Source organism: Artibeus jamaicensis, unplaced genomic scaffold, assembly GCF_021234435.1.
Source record: "Artibeus jamaicensis isolate MK-2021 breed Jamaican fruit bat unplaced genomic scaffold, CSHL_Jam_final contig_354, whole genome shotgun sequence".
In the NCBI taxonomy this organism is placed as follows: domain Eukaryota; kingdom Metazoa; phylum Chordata; class Mammalia; order Chiroptera; family Phyllostomidae; genus Artibeus; species Artibeus jamaicensis.
The window spans coordinates 4,619,947-4,638,880 of record NW_026521803.1 but is presented as its reverse complement, the minus strand read 5'-3'; the positions used below and the strand labels follow the sequence as shown (position 1 = coordinate 4,638,880).

General features: G+C 35.2%; 2 protein-coding genes across 9 annotated transcripts in view; one reads left to right on the top strand and one right to left on the bottom strand.

Moving 5' to 3' along the window:
* Positions 1 to 13,837, bottom strand: part of METTL4 (methyltransferase 4, N6-adenosine) — a 255,099-nt gene extending 241,262 nt beyond the window's left edge. The window contains exons 1-3 of one of the 6 annotated variants that reach the window (XM_053664377.1): positions 13,790 to 13,837; positions 11,521 to 11,920; positions 9,971 to 10,033 (exon numbers count right to left, since the gene is read on the bottom strand). In XM_053664377.1, coding sequence (XP_053520352.1) covers positions 9,971 to 10,033; positions 11,521 to 11,913 — 456 coding nt within the window. In that variant the 5' untranslated portion in view covers positions 11,914 to 11,920; positions 13,790 to 13,837. Of the gene's footprint in view, positions 1 to 9,970; positions 10,034 to 11,520; positions 11,921 to 13,561 lie in introns of all 6 variants that reach the window. The other 5 variants (XM_053664379.1, XM_053664381.1, XM_053664376.1 and 2 more) reach the window with 5 other exon arrangements.
* A 60-nt stretch (positions 13,838 to 13,897) lies between these two features.
* The window catches only part of NDC80 (NDC80 kinetochore complex component), a 45,430-nt gene continuing 40,393 nt past the window's right edge, over positions 13,898 to 18,934 (top strand). The window contains exons 1-3 of one of the 3 annotated variants that reach the window (XM_037168138.2): positions 13,898 to 14,003; positions 14,689 to 14,798; positions 16,505 to 16,582. In XM_037168138.2, coding sequence (XP_037024033.2) covers positions 14,698 to 14,798; positions 16,505 to 16,582 — 179 coding nt within the window. In that variant the 5' untranslated portion in view covers positions 13,898 to 14,003; positions 14,689 to 14,697. Of the gene's footprint in view, positions 14,004 to 14,035; positions 14,148 to 14,618; positions 14,799 to 16,504; positions 16,583 to 18,934 lie in introns of those variants that run through there. The other 2 variants (XM_037168137.2, XM_053664134.1) reach the window with 2 other exon arrangements.

Below are 18,934 nucleotides of genomic sequence, written 5' to 3'. Positions count from 1 at the left end.
TTAGCTTCCAAATAGGTAAAAGCTCAGACCTGTGAGGATTCTTGACAGGGTATTAAGTAGATCACAGATCTTGGATCGGTAAAAGAGAACATTAGCTTTAGACTAAACACAATTCTAAACTCACCTAAAAAAATCTACGCACCAATTGATAAACAAATTAAACCAAAAATCTCTAAAGACGTAAAGGTTCTGAACAGCACTATCAACGAACTTGATCTGACATTCACAGAACACTTCATCCAACAACTATATAATGCATATTCAAAAAGACTAAACAAAATGATATAAAAACAGTACATGGTATACTCACAAAGATAACTCATATGCTGGACCATAAAACAAAACTCAATAAACTTAAAAAAACTGAAATCATCAGAGTATAATAATCTTCTTATATCCAAATAGATTTAAGTCAGAATCATTAATAAGATACCCAGATAAACCTCAAATATCTAGGAATGAAAGAAATAGCACACACTTCTAAATAATTCACATAGGTCAAAATAAAATCACAAGGAAAATTAGAAAGTAAATGAAACTGAAAATATAAAATATGTATCAAAATATGTGGAATGCAACTACAGCAGTGATTCAAGGGAACCTACAACTATAAGGTCTTATATTAGAAGAGAAAAAATCTAAATTCAGTGATCTAAGGTTCCACTTTATGAAGTTAGAAAAAGTAGAACAAAGTAAAGCCAAAGGAAGAATATAAAAAAGAACAGATAATAACAAAACAGAAAACAGACAGTAAAAAAAATTAACTGCATTAAAGGCTGCTTCTTCAAATATAATTGATATCAAATCATGTATCTGATAAGAAATTTATACCCAAAAATATATTTGAAAACTCCTAAAACACAAGCAAAAAATGAACCCAATTCTAAAATGAGCAAAGGACATAAACACACAGTTCTCCAAAATAAATGATCAAGAGCCCAATGAGAGATGCTCAATATCATAAATCATTAGGGAAATGCAAATGAAAACCACAATGAGATACCACTCACAGCCATTAGGGTGGCTATTAAAAATGGCTATCTAAGAAAAAAAGAAAATAACAAGTGTTGACAAGGATGTGGAGAAATCAGAACCCTTGTGCTTTGCTGGTGGGAAAGTGAAATGGCACATGTGAAATAAAAGAATATATATTGGCCTCTGCTCCAGGTTCCTGGCACAGAACTTCTAGTAATAAGAACACTAGGAGCATCTTTTATTATAATATTTGTCTTTGACCCTGTCCCTGACACAGAGCTCCTACAAGTGTGGACTTGTAAATTCCTGAGTGATAAGTGCACTGGGAACATCTTTTGTTCTAATAAGGTGATCCTAAGTGGGATCCTGGATGGGAACTGATCACCAGAAAGAACAAGCCATGATTTAAAGCTTGAAATTTTCAGCACCCCACCCCAGCTTGTCCAGAGAGGGGAAAGGGCTGGAAATAGAGTTTATAATTGATCACGTCTACATGAGGAATCATCCTTAAAATTCCAAAAGTTCTGGGAGCTTCCAAGTTTGTGAGCATACCCAAACAGGAAGGGTGACACACCACAATTCCACAAGGTCAGAAGCTCTTGCACCAAGACACTCCAAACCTTGCCCTATGTCTTTTCACTAGATTGTTCATCTGTATCCTTTACCATATCCTTTATAATAAACTGTTAAACATGAGTATTTCCCTGAGTTACAGAGTTCTGTGACCTGCTCTAGTGAACTAATAGAACCTTAGGAGCAGGTCCATGGGCACCTATGATCTATAGCAGATTGATCAGGAGTACAGATGACAACCTGAGCTTGCGACTGGCACCTTTAGGGCTTGTGGGACTGACTCCTTAATTTATGGAATCTGATGCTATCTATGGATGGACAGTGTCAGAACTGAGTTGTATTCTTGAACATTTAGCTGGTGCCAAAGAGAACTGTTTAATGTAGAAAAAAACATTCACACATTTGGTGACCAGAAATGTTAGAAGTGTTCCATGTGAGTAGTAAAGAAGACTCACAGGGGAAAAAAAACACAGTAGGAAAGACCTGGGTTTCCCTTACAGAGACAGGAAAAAACTGAGTGTTTTCCTTTCTAGTACAACCATCATGGAAGACAATATGGTAGTTACTAAAAAATTAAAAATAGAATTATTATACAATTCAGTAATTCCACTTGAGTATAATCCCAAAATAAAATCAGGAACTCAAACTGGTATTTATATACTTTGTTTATTTCAGCATTAATTCATAACTGAAATATGGAAACAGCCCAAAAACCCAAGAATGGGTGAATAAGCAAATATATGGCATTTAGGGGGAAGAGGAGCTGGGTGTTATTGCTTAATGGGTAAAGTTCCAGCTTGGGATGATAAAATAGCTCTAGAGATGAATTATGGTGATTACTGCATAACAATGTGAATGTACATAGTGCCACTAAATTGAATACCTAAAATTTGTTAAAGTGGTAAATTTTATGCTATATGCACTTTGCCACAAACTGCCAAAAAACAAAAAAAGCTGGTTCTTTGAAAAAAAGTCAACAAAATAACTAGCCCCTAGCTATTAGAAAAAAATCATTACTATTGGGCACAAAAGGGGGTATCATGCTCACCAAAGATTCTATAGACATTAAAAGGATCATAAGAGAATACCCCAACTAACTTCACACCAACAAATTTAACAGTGTGGATGAAAGGACAAATTTCTTGGCAAATGTAACTTGCCAAAATCAACATAAGCGGTAAACAGAAAAACCTGAAAAATCCCTGTAGTCTATAGAACCTAATTTTGTTACTAAACACCTTCCCCAAAATGAAACTCCAGGCCTAGATAATTTCACTGATGAACTATATCAAATATTTAGGAGGAAAAAATGAAAAAAAAAACAATGAATCTACACAAACTTCAACAAAGAATGTATATAGATATTAAATAGCAAATGAAGATTCTCAACATTATTAGTCATTGGGAAAATGCAAAGTAAAACCTTCGATAAGATACTACACACTTACTAATATTCTTAAAGTCCAAACCTGATTTTATCAATGCTAGCAAGGATATGAAGCAAATGGAACTCTCATACATCCCTGATGGGAAATGCACAAACAGTACAACTACTTTGATAAACAATTTGGCATTTTTCTATAGAGCTAACCAAAGATTTACCATCGATCCAGCAATACCTCTCCAACATGAGATTTTAAAACTATTACAAACAACAGTTAAGCAAATCTCTAGAAAACCATGATATTGCAATGAAATTTCTTATCATTATAATCAAAATATATCAGAATCTATGGGATGCTACAGTGCCCAGAGAAAAGTTCATAACACTGAATACTTCTATGAACAAAAAAAGGAAACGACAGAAATGAATGAAGACAACTCGGGTGATGTCGGAGGCACCGTGGTGTGACAGCACCCCTCAGTTTCTCCCCTTGAAGTTTCAACTGTGTGAACAGCAGCTATAACCCACCCAGTTTTTAGGGTGTCCACCTGAAAAACTTGAAAACATTTATTTACAAAGATATATGCACCCCTACATTCACTGCTTCATTCACAATGCCCAAGACAGGAAAACCAACCTAAAGGTCCTTCAATAGGTGACTGGATAAAGAAAATGTGGTACATGTATATAATGGAATACTACTCAACCACAAGAAGATGAAATACTGCCATTTGTGACAACATGGATAGATCTTGACAAAATAAGTCCTACAGGAAAAGTTAAGAACCATATGATCATTCATATGCAGGATATAAAACTAAAAGCAACAAATGAATAAAACAGAAAAAACTAAAACCCACAGACACAACAATATGCTGGTACCGGAGGAAAAGGGGATGGGGGACATTACAGGCAAAAGGGAGTCAAACATATGGTGATGAAAAAAAGATCTGACTTTGGGTGGTGGGCATACAATACAATATGCAGACAATGTATCATACATAGAATTGTACACTGGAAACCTATATAATCTTATTAACCAATGTGACCCCAACAAATTTAATTGTAAAAGACAACTCAGAAAGTCAGAAAAAATAAATACAGATTAAAGCAGAAATGAGTCAGAAAATTTTAAAAATAAATAATTTTCAAAGACAACTAATAAATTAGGTAAACCATTAGCTAATGGTTTACCATTTACTATCTATCACGACAGTAAATATGCGACATAAATATAAAGGCAAAATAATCACAGAAAACAGGATGCATAAATAAATTTTAAAACTGGATCAAACAGAAAATATTTTTTAATATATTTTCTTGATTATGCCATTACAGTTGTCCTATTTCCCCCCTTCATTCCCCTCCACCCTGCACATCCCCCCTTTAGTTTATGCCCCAATGTCTCAAGTCCTTACATTCTATATTTCCCATACTATTCTTGCCCTCCCCCATCTATTTTCCACCTACTGTCTATGCTACTTATTCTCTGTACCTTCTCCCGTCTTCTCCTACTCCCACTCCCCTGTTGCTAACCCTCCATGTGATCTTCATTTCTATGGTTCACTCCTGATCTAGCTGTCCTCTTAGTTTGCTTTTGTTTTAAATGTGGTTGTTAATAACTATGAGTTTGGTGTCCTCTCACTGTTCATCTTTTTCTTAGAAAAGTCCCTTTAATATTTCATATAAGGGCTTGGTGATGATGAACTCCTTGAATTTGATCTTATCTGAAAAGCAATTTCTCTTCCTTTCCATTCTAAATGAAAGCTTTGCTGGATAGAGCAATCTTGGATGTAGGTCTTTGGATGTCATGACTTGGAATACTTCTTTCCAGCCCCTTCTTGCCTGTAAGGTGCCTTTTGAGAAATCAGCTGAAAGTCTGATGGGAACGCCTTTGTAGGTGACTGTCCCCTTATCTCTTGCTGCTTCTAAAATTCTCTCCTTCATTTTAATCTTGGCTAATGTAATTATGATGTGCCTTGGTGTGTTCCTTCTTGGTTCCAACTTCTTTGGGACTCTCTGAGCTTCCTAGATTTCCTGGAAGTCTATTTCCTTTGCCAGATTGGGGAAGTTCTCCTTTATTATTTGTTCAAATAAGTGTTCCACTTGTGGCTGTTCCTCTTCCCCTTCTGGTACCCCTATAATTCAGATGTTGGAACATTTAAAGATGTTCTGGAGGTTCCTAAGCCTCTCCTCATTTTTTTGAATTCTTGTTTCTTCATTCTTTTCTGTTTGGTCATTTTTTTCTTCCTTCTGGTCCACTCCCTTTATTTGAGCCCCAGTTTCCTTTCCATCACTATTGCTTTCCTGTGCATTTTTCTTCATTTCAATAAGTTTAGCCTTCATTTGTTCCTCTAATTTGTGACTAAAATCAACCAGTTCTGTGAGCATCCTGATCACCAGTGTCTTGAACTGTGCATCTGATAGGTTGGGTATTTATTGGTCTTAGAAGTATTGGCGCTGGAGCTTTGAGCTGTTCTTCTTAAGCCATGTTTTGGTCTGTTCATGCTTGTTATGCATGAGGGGCGGAGCCTTAGGTGTTCACCAGAGCGGTGCCACCCAGGTTGCTGGATTGTGATGCTGTATGTGGGGGCGGGGTCAAAGAGAGGCAATAGCGGTCCCCTCTGCTGCTTCCTGCCGCTGGGGCCTGCGGGGTTTGTCTCACTGCTCGCTCCTTTGCCTGGTTTATCTGCGTATAAATGTGTGACTGCAGTCAGACAGCTGCCTTGCACCCTCGCTGGGTCTGCCCGTCCCAACCCCACTCCTGGGATCCGCCAACTGCCACCCACGCAAGCTTGGGTCAGTCTGACCCATCCTGCGCAACCCTGCTCCACCAGTCGCTGGCTCCGCCCCTCTTACCAGTCTGGCTGAAAGGTTTGTTGTCAGACTTCCACATAGTTCAATTTTCTGTGTTTTGGGTGCGTTTTTTTTTTTTTACTAAAATTTTGTTTTCTTTAAACTTGGTTGTGCAAGGAGGCACAGTGTTTCCACCTACGCCTCCGTCTTCGTCGGAAGACTCTATTTTTAAATAATATAATTTTCCAAGATTGACTACAAAAGAAAAATTTTTTAGTCTAAAATTCATTCCAGAGAGGAAAAAGAAAATATCAAAAAAGTATTACCACAAAAAGCAACATACTGAGATGGAAGCAAAGGTAGCTATACCAAACTTTTAAAGAATAGATTACTTCAGAGAAGTGTGAAGGAAAAAAGGAAACATTGCAATTTCCAACACTAATATATGTAATTATCTGTATATAATTACATATAAAAAAAATACAGCAGACCAATCTCACTTATGACTGTCCCAAATAAAATATTAGCAAATAAAATCCAGCAGAATATTAAAAAAATAATATATCATTGTCATGTGGAATACATACCACAAATAAATGCAAAGATGGTTATGTGTGAGAAAAAACAAAAATAAAATATCAGAAGAAATATCATCTATTCAATCTCCATAAATGCTCAGAAAACATTTGATGAAACTCAATTACCATGTTTGATACTAACATTAAATAAAGAAAGATAGATGTAAACTTCCTTGCTCTTTCTAACTCACTTCTAAAACTACCAATAGAATTGTACTTCATGAGGAAGTCATCTCCCCTATGTCAGTAAAAAATAAGGACAGATATTCTCACAAACATTATTTAACATTATATTGTATTTTCCAGCCCATATAATTAGAAAAGAGAAATCAATAAGAGATAAAATAATTAGCAGGGTATAAATAAAACTATTACTACTTGGAGGAGTTATAGTTATTACCTGAAAAACCCATGTGATTCAATAAAACAAAAATTATCTGCAACAGTAAATTTGCAAGACCTTTATAAAGAAAATTTTACAGAATGACAACAGATACCTGAACAACGGAAAGACACATTCATGTTTTAGGACAGGATCATCAACATCTTAAAGATGTCAATATTTCCTTAATCTACTTTATAAATTTAACTTGATGCCATAAAAATTTCAATAGTATTTCTTCTAATAAGACATTAATTTTAATCCTAAAATTCAAATGGGAATATTTATTTTAAGAGCCAGGAAAATTCTGTTAAAGAGAAGCAATGAGAAGATGGGGCAGGGGGACAAGTATTACCAAACACTGAAACATATGTGTTTACAGGAATAACTATAAAGGACACATGGACAAAAACAAGGGGGGTGGAATCAGGGGAGGGAGGTGGGGATGGCTGGGGTGGTAGGGAGAGGTTGGGGGAAAAGGCAGAAAACTGTACTTGAAAAATAATAAAATTTAAAAGTATTTAATAAAAAACATATTCATATTGTAAAATCTCGAAGGAGAGCGGCAAATACATAGGACAAATTAAATAAAACTTAAGGTCCAGAAATAAATTCAAATACGTATGTAAATTTAGCACATTTAGCATCTCAAATCAGCAGAAAAAAATAAATGATGGTGGGACAAATGGGTAATGATCTGGGGAAAAAACACTGGGTCCATAGTCCACACATTATACCAGGAAAAAACCTAAATGAATCAAAGATATAAATGTGAAATAAACCCATAAATGTTCTAGAAGAAAACATGTGGAAATCAATTTAAAACCTTAAGAGAAATACCTTTCTAATATGACTCAAAAATCCAGAAGTCATAAAAGAATAAAATAAATATATTTGTCTAAATAAAATATAATAATTGCCTGTGTGGCAAAAAAAATCATAATTAAAATTTAAATGACAAACTGGGAAATATATTCCCAATTTATATCATATACAAAGCACTAATTTCCCTAACATGTAAAAAGCTTCTATAAATCAGTAAAAAACACAGCAATCCAATTTTTAAGTGTGCAAAAGAAACCAAAAGTTCACATTAAAACAAAAAACAAATGAATTTTAAGCATATGAAAAAATGCTTAACTACACTCATAAAATTAAAACCATACTAAAATACTATTTTTACCTATTGTGTTGGCAAAGATCAAAAACAGTAACTATGATGGTAAGGATGGGGGAAATAGGCAAAATTGTCTATCTCTAATATGCTAATCAGTTTATACAATTTTTGAAGCCCTAGGGCTGACACAGTTGGTATACAGTTGACATTAATGAACATTTTTTAATAACTGTATTAATTTAATATTAACTAATGAGTAAGTGAACAAATGAATAAATGAACTTACATAGGAAGAAACTGAGAGGCACAGATAGAGTCAGTGAAGAAAATAATAAGGCAAGACCTACGCCAGGCTTTTCCATAATATATGTTCCTTAAAGTCACCTGCATATCTAATACCAACCTTCTTAGTCATTAATTCCTGAACATTACATTACAACAGATAGAAATTTTAATTCATTTTAATTGATAATAAAATGGCCAAATTGGGTCATTATTCAAATTCACTACTGAAACTAAAAGAGCTCTATATTATATTTTGTAAGTATTCTATTCTGACTTTTTCAGAGTTTGATTACATTCTATATCATAAATGTTTCATAATTTATAGTTATCATTAATAGTCACAAGTGTTTAACAATAAAAATACACATGAATTTAAGAAATTCTGTTCTCTAGTTCAATTTAACATCTTAAAGTAAAATTATTAATATTTCTTGTATGAACGATATCAGACCCTGGGTTTTTCATAAATTACTCTTTCTTTTATGATATCAGACCTTGAAAATTTGCATATTTCTGCAGTTAAATCTTTCAGGTGACATTTCCAAGCAAAAAGTGTATTCCAAAATTAACAAAACACAGTAGAGTTTTGGTAATAAAAGATTTAACATTTGTGTATTTAGCTATCATCAACACATTTAAAATCCAATGTGTTAATGAAAACCATAATGATCTACCACTCCACATCCATTAGGATGGCTAGTGTTAAAAAGAAAACTGCAAGTGTTGGTGAAGATGTGCAGAAATTGGAACCCTTGTGCATTGCTGGTGGGAATGTAGGATGGTGCAGCTGCTGTGAAAAACAGTTTGGCAGTTCTTCAAATGGTTAAACATAAAATTACTATATGATCCAGCAATTCTACTTCTGGGTATATACTCAAAAGAATTGAAAGCAGGGACTCAAATATACATTGTATACCAATATTCATTCACAGTATTATTCACAATAACTAAAAGGTGGAAACAACCCAAATGAACAAATGAATGGATAAATAAATGTGACATATACACACAATAAAATATTACTCAATCTTAAAAAGGAATGAAATTCTGATACATGCTGTAACATAGATAAGCCTTGTAAGCATTATGCTAAGTGAAATAAATCACATAGATCCAAAAAGATAGATAATGTATGATTGCACTTAATACCTAAAATAGGCAAATTCATAGAGACAAAGAATAGAATAGAGGTTGTCGGGGGCTAGGGAGAGTGGGGAATGGGAAGTTACTATGTGATGGGTAAAGATATCATTTGGAATGATAAAAAAGTTCTGGAGATGGATAGTGGTGATGATGGCACAATAGTGTGAATGTAATTAATGCTAAATTATACACCTCAAAAAGATTAAGGCAGTAAATTTCATTATGCATATTTTACCACAAAAAAAGACCGGGAAAAAAACTCTATTGTCATTCAACATGTCCAAAACTGTACTTACTATCATGTCTCTAAGCCAAATTTCAACACCACTTCCCAAATCAAAGGTAGTCCTTAGAGCGTTAAGCTTGCGTACCCTGTTTTCTCTCATTTCTTTAACTCCTAGATCTCATTTATCTCGAAGTTGCAGAAATACATCCTTCACATTATTCATGCTTTTTTCTGCCACTCAATAAGTTGCTTTAGCTACAGACAATAGGATTTTATAACTTACAAAATAGTTTACCTACATTAAATATATAAAATAGGAATATATGAAGTTTTAATAAAAATTAGTTTAAAATGTTCATTACTATAAAATTAACAATGAACCACTCAGAGTATTACATTCTAATCGGATCGAATGATTGCTTGACATTTAAGAACATCATTATTTATACTATTTATTGACACTACTTCACATTAATCTTATAATGTCAACAATGTACATTTCACACCTTACCTTTTCATGGTATTCCATGGCATCCAATTCACCTTGATTGCAAGTATGACACCTTTTACGCTTCTAAAGAGTAAATTACATCGAGAAAATTATATTGCTATCACAATATTAATATTTTGAATATTTTTCTTTACAACACTTTACGTATCATACTTCTCAGTCTTTAAGAGGTAATAACTGACTACCAAGGTTAAAATCAGTGCAGAGGGTATGGAGAAAGGCTAGAAAAGTTTTCCCAAATAATAATAATTATTATTATTTTTACTACAAATGTAATAGGTGATAAAAGGTCACCTCAGCCTTATCCACTATTACTAAGAAATAGTACCAAATGATAAAATGTAGCACTGACATCCACGGAATACAAAACTGTGAAAGTGTAGAAACAGCCCAGTGTCATCAGTTGATATATATAATTATTCTGCACTTTCTTTTCTGAAGAAAAGAACTATCATCCATGTACTATCACCAAAAACATTTTCCAATGTAGTCTTAGTAGTTGTTTATGACTAATTTGAGGGCGAGGTGCAAATCCGATATATTAACACTATTCTATATCTCGTAACTCCAGAGCAAAAAACACCTAAGACGGTACAATACAGAACAAGGACTCTATTTTTTATTGCTGAAACCTCAGTATTTAACTTGGTGGCAAACTCCTAGCAGACTAACAATAAATGTTTGTTGGCTGAATAAATAAATGGACTTAAGGTTAACCTAATTGTACAATTTGCCACAGCAAATCAGAAATAAGGTTACGTTTGTCAAGATAACATTCATTACATATGCTCATCTCTATTTTTCCATATTAAAATGAGAAATTTACCCAATATTTAAAATACCTAATAAACATTAAAATACCTAATAAAATACTAAAACCTAAAATACCTGAACATTAAAAGATATTGTCCATACTTAGCAAAGTATAAAGTCCTTTGGTACCGTGTGTTATTATTTGCCTGAATTAGTAAGAGTAATGATAAATTAACTACAAACTATATTGCTGAAAGCGCAGAAATATTCTTTTCTGTGCCTGACGTATAGCAGATGATCAATAAACAGTTGTTGAAATAGAAAAAAATATGTACAAAATATCACAAGAATACTAAAATTCTCTTTCAAGTACCTATCACAATATAATAAATTATCTCTATTACTTTCTTTATAGTAAATACTGTTAGTGAAGAATTAAAAATTACTCTGGATAGCCCTGGCTGGTGTAGCTCAGTGGATTGAGCGCGGGCCTGCGAACCAGAGTATCGCAGTTCAATTCCCAGTCAGGGCACATGCCTGGGTTGCAGGCCAGTTCCCAGCAGGGGACACATGAGAAGCAACCATACATTGATATTTCTCTCCCTCTCGCCTTCCCTTCTCCTCTAAAGATAAATAAATAAAATAAAAAATATATATTAAAAAATTACTCTGGATATATTTAAAGCCTTCTTATGCTTTATCCTTAATACTTAGTAAATCACAAGATATTTGAGACACTGGAATAATAAATTTCTTTAGTGTCTTCTGTAGAAATATAAAAATTTAAAACTCTCTACCTTCCTAAGAGTAGAAATGGAGATTTCTTTTTTAATACCACTCATTGTATCTTCCTTTTCATTACTTTGGCATTCCTTGTGAACAGCTGAAATCATATGAGGTTTATTGATATCAAACAGTTCAGGTCGAAAAATGTATTTTTGCATGAACGCTTCACAATTTCCCCTATCCTCTTTCTCTGGCTTAGTGGTAGAGTTGGAAGCAATAAATTTAGCAGATGATCCAAAAGAAGACATAGAATCCACATGAAGAGACTCAAGGTGGACAGAAGTAGTGGGCTCATTTTTGCTGCAACAAGGCTCATGATGCTGGTGAACTTGATAGTTTATCTTGTTAATGAACGAAAGATGATCCAGTAACCATCCTGGTGACAGCTGATGCACCACTGACATTCTCTTTCTTTAAAAAAAAACAAACCGGGAATTAGAGATTAATTTAGATGTAAAACCTAACTTTCCAGATAAAGTTCTTAAATGCCCTGTATTTCATAAAACATATACTTCATACACAAGGGTAGGGTTATGTGCAAATAAACTCGACATGCACACATAAGAGAATTTAATGTTCACGACACACAGCAAGTCTAAGAAAAATTACGTTTTCATATAAACTTTTAATTTCAGTTTAAAATTCAAAACTTTCAGCCAACTTGGCCAAAGATTGTTAAAACCTGATCTAATTTCTAGAATCCTGATTTGATCCTCCTATCTTCCTGGGCCTGGCTTGGTACTTGGATCTACCCACTAAGTGTTCACCTTCCAAGTCAGAAAGTCACTGCATCCTTAGTAAGTAAAAGTGTCCTGTCAAAGCAAATAATACTGTATTGCCTATGTGAATCCACCCTTTTTAATGAGATAAACCCACACAAGGTCACAATTTCCAGAGGAGTTATCAGCATGTCAGCTCTTTTTTTTTCAAACTACGTTTACCATAGTAAATCAACCCATTCTCCAATATCATTGCCCTACTTAACCACTGGTACCAATGAAGTGCAAAAAAGGGTAAAAGCAAAGCAAAATGCAATTTTAACAGCACACCAGAAGCACTAAGCCATAGCAAAACTGCAAGGTTAGAGTCTAGATCGGTACTGGTTCTCAGCAATCCCCCTCCTACAACTAGGTTTTTCAGAACTTCCTAATCTTTTTTCCTTAAGATGGTTTTCAGTTCTGGATATTGCTTACTAAATCTAGTGTAGTGGGGCACTTTGAGAGGGACGGACTAAGAAACACATAAGTGACTAATACATAAGCACAGTTAATACTAGTAGCATTTAGAGTCTAACTCCGTGTTTTAGCATTATGACCATGAGCAAGCCATTTAATCCCACTGAGTCACAATTTCATCATTTTTTATGACATCTCAGAGGGCAGATGAGAATTTAATGAGACGATCGACATACAGTGCTGTGCAGTGCCTTACACAAAGCAGGTGCTCAAATAAATGCTATTGGTGATAATAATTCTGGTATTGGTCCTCCCTTCAGAATCGCCACTTGTGAGGAGGTCCTATAATGGCTAGTGAGAGCTGGAGATTTAGATAGGAAGGCTGATACTCAGATGGGAGGAATGGCGTGCCCAAAATTACAACTCTTGGTTGGCACACTTGGTACAAGATGCAGGTATCCCGACTTTGGCTTTGAGCTCTTCTTCCCCACCACTCTCTAGGTATTATTAGGCAGTGCGTGTCTCTGAGTTCAAACTCAAGGAAACGGGAGTGTCCTATTTTAGCAAAGCTAACTGTGCTCACTGCACCTCTCTCTGCTGCTTCTCTGCTTCACACCAACCCTACCACTACCACTCGGATTCGTCCTAGCTTCTCACAGTACACCACCAGACTAGTGGATCGTGAAATCCTAGAGAGTAAATTCTGAGCCCGAACTTTGGCGTCGGCCACACCAGTGCGATCTTCAGAACCGACTGCGCCCCAACTGACAAGGGATTACAAATGATTGCTGTAACCACTGTTTCCTATCTCACCCGCTTCCCTTGTCAGAAAAGTGCATGTCGCCTTCTCAAACTTGCATCATGAAACGGCACCCACCTAAATAGAGGTCAAGAAAGACACCCCTCAGCCCAAATGAAAAAATTCTCCTTTTCTAGGAGTCGACGGGCGCGGCCATGCTGCTGTTACGGACAAGGCTTTTCCTGAGGACTTGGAGCAATCTGCCCACTCCCCAACAACTTAGAGGGCAAGTGCCTTCAGAGATAAACTCAGCGTTGGAGCCGACCTCACCGCACAATCCTACGGTGCTCGGGGACGGCTACGTACCCGGAAAGACTGCAGGGAGCAAAGTACGCAAATTTCCCGCGACGAGCAGCTGCAGATGAGAAATGCGCACGCGCAAGCGTGCGTGATGACGTCACAGAAGCGGAGATTTTAAAATTCTAACGGCGCTGGCGGGTAGACCTAGGTGTTGGTGTTTTGGCGGTGCCGTCTGTCTACTGGTTGATTGCCCGGATTACGGAAATTCGGCTGGAAGAAGGTAAATAGTTACCGCGGGTTAATACCGTGGCGGGGGTACAGGTTTGGAGAGAGAAAGCGACAAGTGCCCACAACTTAGGGGCGCGCAGGGCCAACGTTTTAAGGTCCGGGCCGAATCTGAGAGCCGCTAGTTTCCCGGAATTCGGTAAATTTCTACAAGGGATAGAGGAAGGATGATGGGAAGAAGAGAGGCTGGAGACCAGAAAGGGGGAAGAATTGATTGGAGCAGGGATAGAAACTGTGTGGTGTTTGAGGTACTAGTGTAACATCCTAGTGGCCGTGCAAGTACATCTCCAAGTCTTAGTCTTAAATCTTAAGAATACATTTCAAGTATTGATTAAGAGTGGGCATATAGGTTACAGTGGGAAAGTAGTTGATGCAGAAGCGTATATTGAAGAAGAAATAGATGCTCAAACCAAGAAGATGACAAGAAAAGTCTGGGATATTCTAAATTAAATTACAGCAGCCAGAGAAAGAGAACAGGTAGCCTGTTGATAGCTATGGACCAGCTAACAAAGAACTGTTCAGATTCATGTATGTTTGTGAGAATTTAGGATTAACTTCCAGGAAAAGGTTATCCTGAAGAAACAATGAATTAGCTGCCTTTCTGTTTGAGGATGAAGATTATAGTTGGTGTTGAGTAGTGCCTCCGGGGAAGATTTTTAACGCTGAATTCGTGAATGCAGGTCATAAGCATGAAGCGCAGTTCAGTGTCCACCGGTGGTGCTGGCCGCCTCTCTATGCAGGAGTTAAGATCCCAAGACTTCAATAAACAAGGCCTCTATACCCCTCAAAAGTAAGTACTTCATGCTTTATTGTCTTGGACAAAGAAATCTTTAAAGGTAGTTAATACAAAGCTAATGAGTGATGTGATGGTGAATCTTGCCTGTTCCCAGTAGTAACCTAATTTGGGTCAATGAACCTAATTAGGTGTTGTGTTTTATCTCATTTCATCCTTAAATTCTCAAAGTCGTGTATTTTGCAAGGCAACTCCTAAAATTAATTCCCTTCAGCACTCTTTATTTTTTCCTCCTTTATTGTGGAGCTGCTTGTTTGAGCCGGCTCTGTGCAATAACCTTCAATTTACTAAGGTATATTCAACTAGCAAAGTTCTCAATCAAGGGTATTTTTTGCCCTAATGATAAGCTGCGGTTTAGTAGCAACCTACAGAACACTTCTCCAAAATATTTTCTCAAGATTCACTGGATAAAGAACTTACTATCATAAACTAGTTTTGCCTTATGAGTCATTTTCTTCCAATTAAGAGAGGGCTTTTGCTAAGCCACTGTAGGGCTGTATCAATCCTTCTCTAATACCAAGTGACTAGAAAAAAGTTCTGAAATAAAATTACAGCTTATAGTGGCCTGAGAGTGAGAGAAGAGACTGTTAGCCTGTTAAGAACTGTGGGCCCACTCTGACAAAATATTATTCACATTTCTGTATATCTGTTGGGATTAGGATTAATTTCCACGTGGCTGTTTTTGTGAATGTCTGAAAGAGAGAATAGCCAGGTGCCCTAGAACCCCAAGAATCTCTGCTTGATATTTACACATAAACTTTTCATTCTGTTGTCCACAGCTAATCCATAGGAGTGGACACTTCTTCCTTGCTAACTCTACACCTATCCCAGAGCTAGCTCCACTTCAGCTTCTCCCCAGTTTTGTCTATAGCTAAGGTAAAATTTTTCAGAACAACTTATAGCTCTGACTCCTCACCCCTACATTTGATGTATAAAGTGGCTTATCTCCGGGACATGAGACATGTCTTTTCATGTTGCCATGCTGCTGGAGGTTCAGACTTCATGCCCTAGGACCTGGTCTTTTTTGCTAACGTTGGCCTAATCTTTTCTTTTAAAAAAGACTTTCAGCCATGAAGTTAACTTTTTTTGTTTAACACAAGGTACAAGTTTTGCTTGCTAACTGTTTTTAAATTACTTAGGTTTACATAGTATGGACCTCTGCTATTTTTAGAAATTTGAAATATTTATAGATGTTTTTCTTTTTTTTTTTATTTAGTTATTTTTCAAGTACAGTATTCTGTTTATTTCTCCCATCCCAGCCCACCCCGCCCCATGCTCCCCACCTCCCTCCCATTTCCACACCCCTTAGTTGTTGTCCCTGTGTCCTTTATACTTGTTCCTCTAAATCCCTCCCATTTTTTCCCTTTAAATTCCCTCCCCTCTCCCCTCTGGTTGCTCTAAGTCAGGAAAATTATTTATGCTGTTGAATGTTACCTATGCTAAAAGATTTGTTTTGAATTGTATTGGAAGCCAAAAAGGCTTACAGTTGTCAATGTTTTAGGCTGTAATTCAGATCATTTATATTAAGTGTAACTGTGTGCTGCTATAGAGTAGGCCTAACCACTATGATTGGTGCTGAAAGTTTTCATGATTTGAATTATTTTTATAGGTAATAGGGAAGATGTTTTGGTGTTTACATATTTCTAAAAGTTTCTTGAACTAATATTTTTCAAAAGTTTGTTTTCCTCCTTTTTTTTTTAAAGCAAAGAGAAACCAGCCTTTGGAAAATTGAACATTAACAAACCCACATCTGAAAGAAAAGTTTCTGTATTTGGTAAAAGGTAATGATCTTTTTTATTACTTCTAATGAAGAGATTCTTAAAGCCATGAGTTGGGCTAAGTGCTGTGTGGATACAAAAAATTAGCATGGCCCCTTTCAAGAGAAAGCTTTAATCTAGCTCTCCTCTGTTTAAATGGTTATATCTGTTTTAGATGATGTTAGAGACCTATCAGCACAATCAGACTATTTCATTGTTACCAGTAAATAGTTAATTAAAAATTCTATACCAATTTTCAAATACTATGGAATCATAGCATTTAACATTAAGAGGAACTGTCATCTAGTTCAATATTTTAGTTCCAGACTTTTTTATACACTAAATATTAAGGACTCCAAAGAGCTTTTATTTTGTGGGCTGTATTTATTACCATATTAGAAATCAAAACTGAGAAAACTTTAAAACATGCATTAACTGAATTTAAAATAACAACACATTACATGTTAACATAAATAACATGCTTTTGATTTAAAATTTTCAAAACAAAATTTTCAATAAGAGTATCATTGTTTTACATTTTGGCAAATCTCATCAATGTCTGACTTAATAGAAGCTAGCTAAATTCTCATATCTGCTTCTGCATTTAATCTCTTACAGTATCATACATCATATAGCCAGCCTCTGGAATACTCTACTGTAAACTTGTGGGGGAAAGGGGCGAATAACATCTTAGTTTTTTTTAATGAAAATAGTTTTAACTTCTCATGTCTCTAGATCACACTTTGAGAACCATTGTCTAGAGTAGATTATTGGTTGTTTGACCTGGAGGTGGAGCAGGACTGACTAATAAGAAGTATAAGAGTTTGGGGATAATAAAAATCTTCAATCTTATTGTGGTAGAGATTACACAAGTGTATACATTGTTAAACCTCATTAAACTGAACATTTTATTCTAAGCAAATTGCACCTCAATAAAGTTGATTTTTTTTTTAAGAAATGTTCAACCCCAAAATTGAGAAAATAAACTTTTTATTTCACCAAAACAAAATCTAACTATGTTTTAGGATAAATAATTTCAATTGTTTTGAAAGTATTTAGAGATGAAATGTTTGTTATGTTAGGAAAAGTCTGCCATGAAACCGAGTTAAACTGTTTTCATTTGGTTAAAAATCTCAAGGCATTTTTGTAATATAACTTTTATCTCAGAGCTGAACTTGACATAGTGATAATTTTAAAATCTAACATTTGTAGAATATTTTTATAAACCAAACATTGTTTGAAATGCTTTATATTAACTCTTTTAACCAGTCCTCAGAACTGCACTGTGAATAGATATTGTTATTGTCTCCATTTTAAAGATAAGGAAATTGAAGCACAGAGAATTTAATTTACCCAAGGTCATACAACTAGTATTACAAACAGAATTTGTCAGACTCTATTACTAGGTCCTATGATCTTAAATTATAAGTTAATGATGCAGTATTTTGATTGGGAAATTCTCTTATAATTCAGAAAAGATATCTATTAGTATAGTTTTATGTAGAGTAACAGCTATATATTAGAGATTAAGTAATAGCAGCATGAAAAAAAGTGGTTCTCAAATTAGCAAATTCTGAAGGGAAAAAATTTGTAAGGACCTAAGCTAAAGAACTTTAGAACCTGGGCAAGAGAACTTGAATACAGCAAACACACTTGCAGGGAAAAATGAAGTTTTGATGAACATAGTTCAGATTTACAGCAAAGTTCATTATGCAGTCACCTTTAGGTATCCTCCAGAGATGTCTCAGGAGCCCCTGCATATACCAAAATCTGCATGTGTTCAAGTCCCTTACACAAAATATCACAGTATTTGCATATAACCCAAGCATATCCTCCTGTATACTTTAAAAATCTCTAGATTATTTATAATACCTAATAAAATATAACAAATGTATAAATACCATATTGTTTAAGGAAGAATAATGAGAAAAAAGTCTGTACATGTTCAGTACAGACACAACCGTCATAAATCTAACTACATAGTACATGTCATCAACAACATAACTTTTTGTATTAATATTGTCTATCCATGGTTGGTTAAATCTGTGGATGTGGAATCCACGGATATGGACTCAGTTTTGTGGCATCTGTCCAATAAAGAAAATTGTTTCAAAGATATTTAATAACCTACAATAGTGAGCTAAATTGAACCACATAGGTAGGAAAAAGAAACCATCATAAAGATTTAAACAAATTGGTTATCGTTTTGGGAGACAGGCTTGGGATGGAGCATATATGCTGTAGCCATTTATGAGTAAAATACAGCAACATATATTTATGGTAGATTAAAAATCAGACACATAATATTGCATGACATTATAGTGTTCATGAATAAAAGCATGCATAACCTATTTAACATCTCAATGGCAGTTTTTC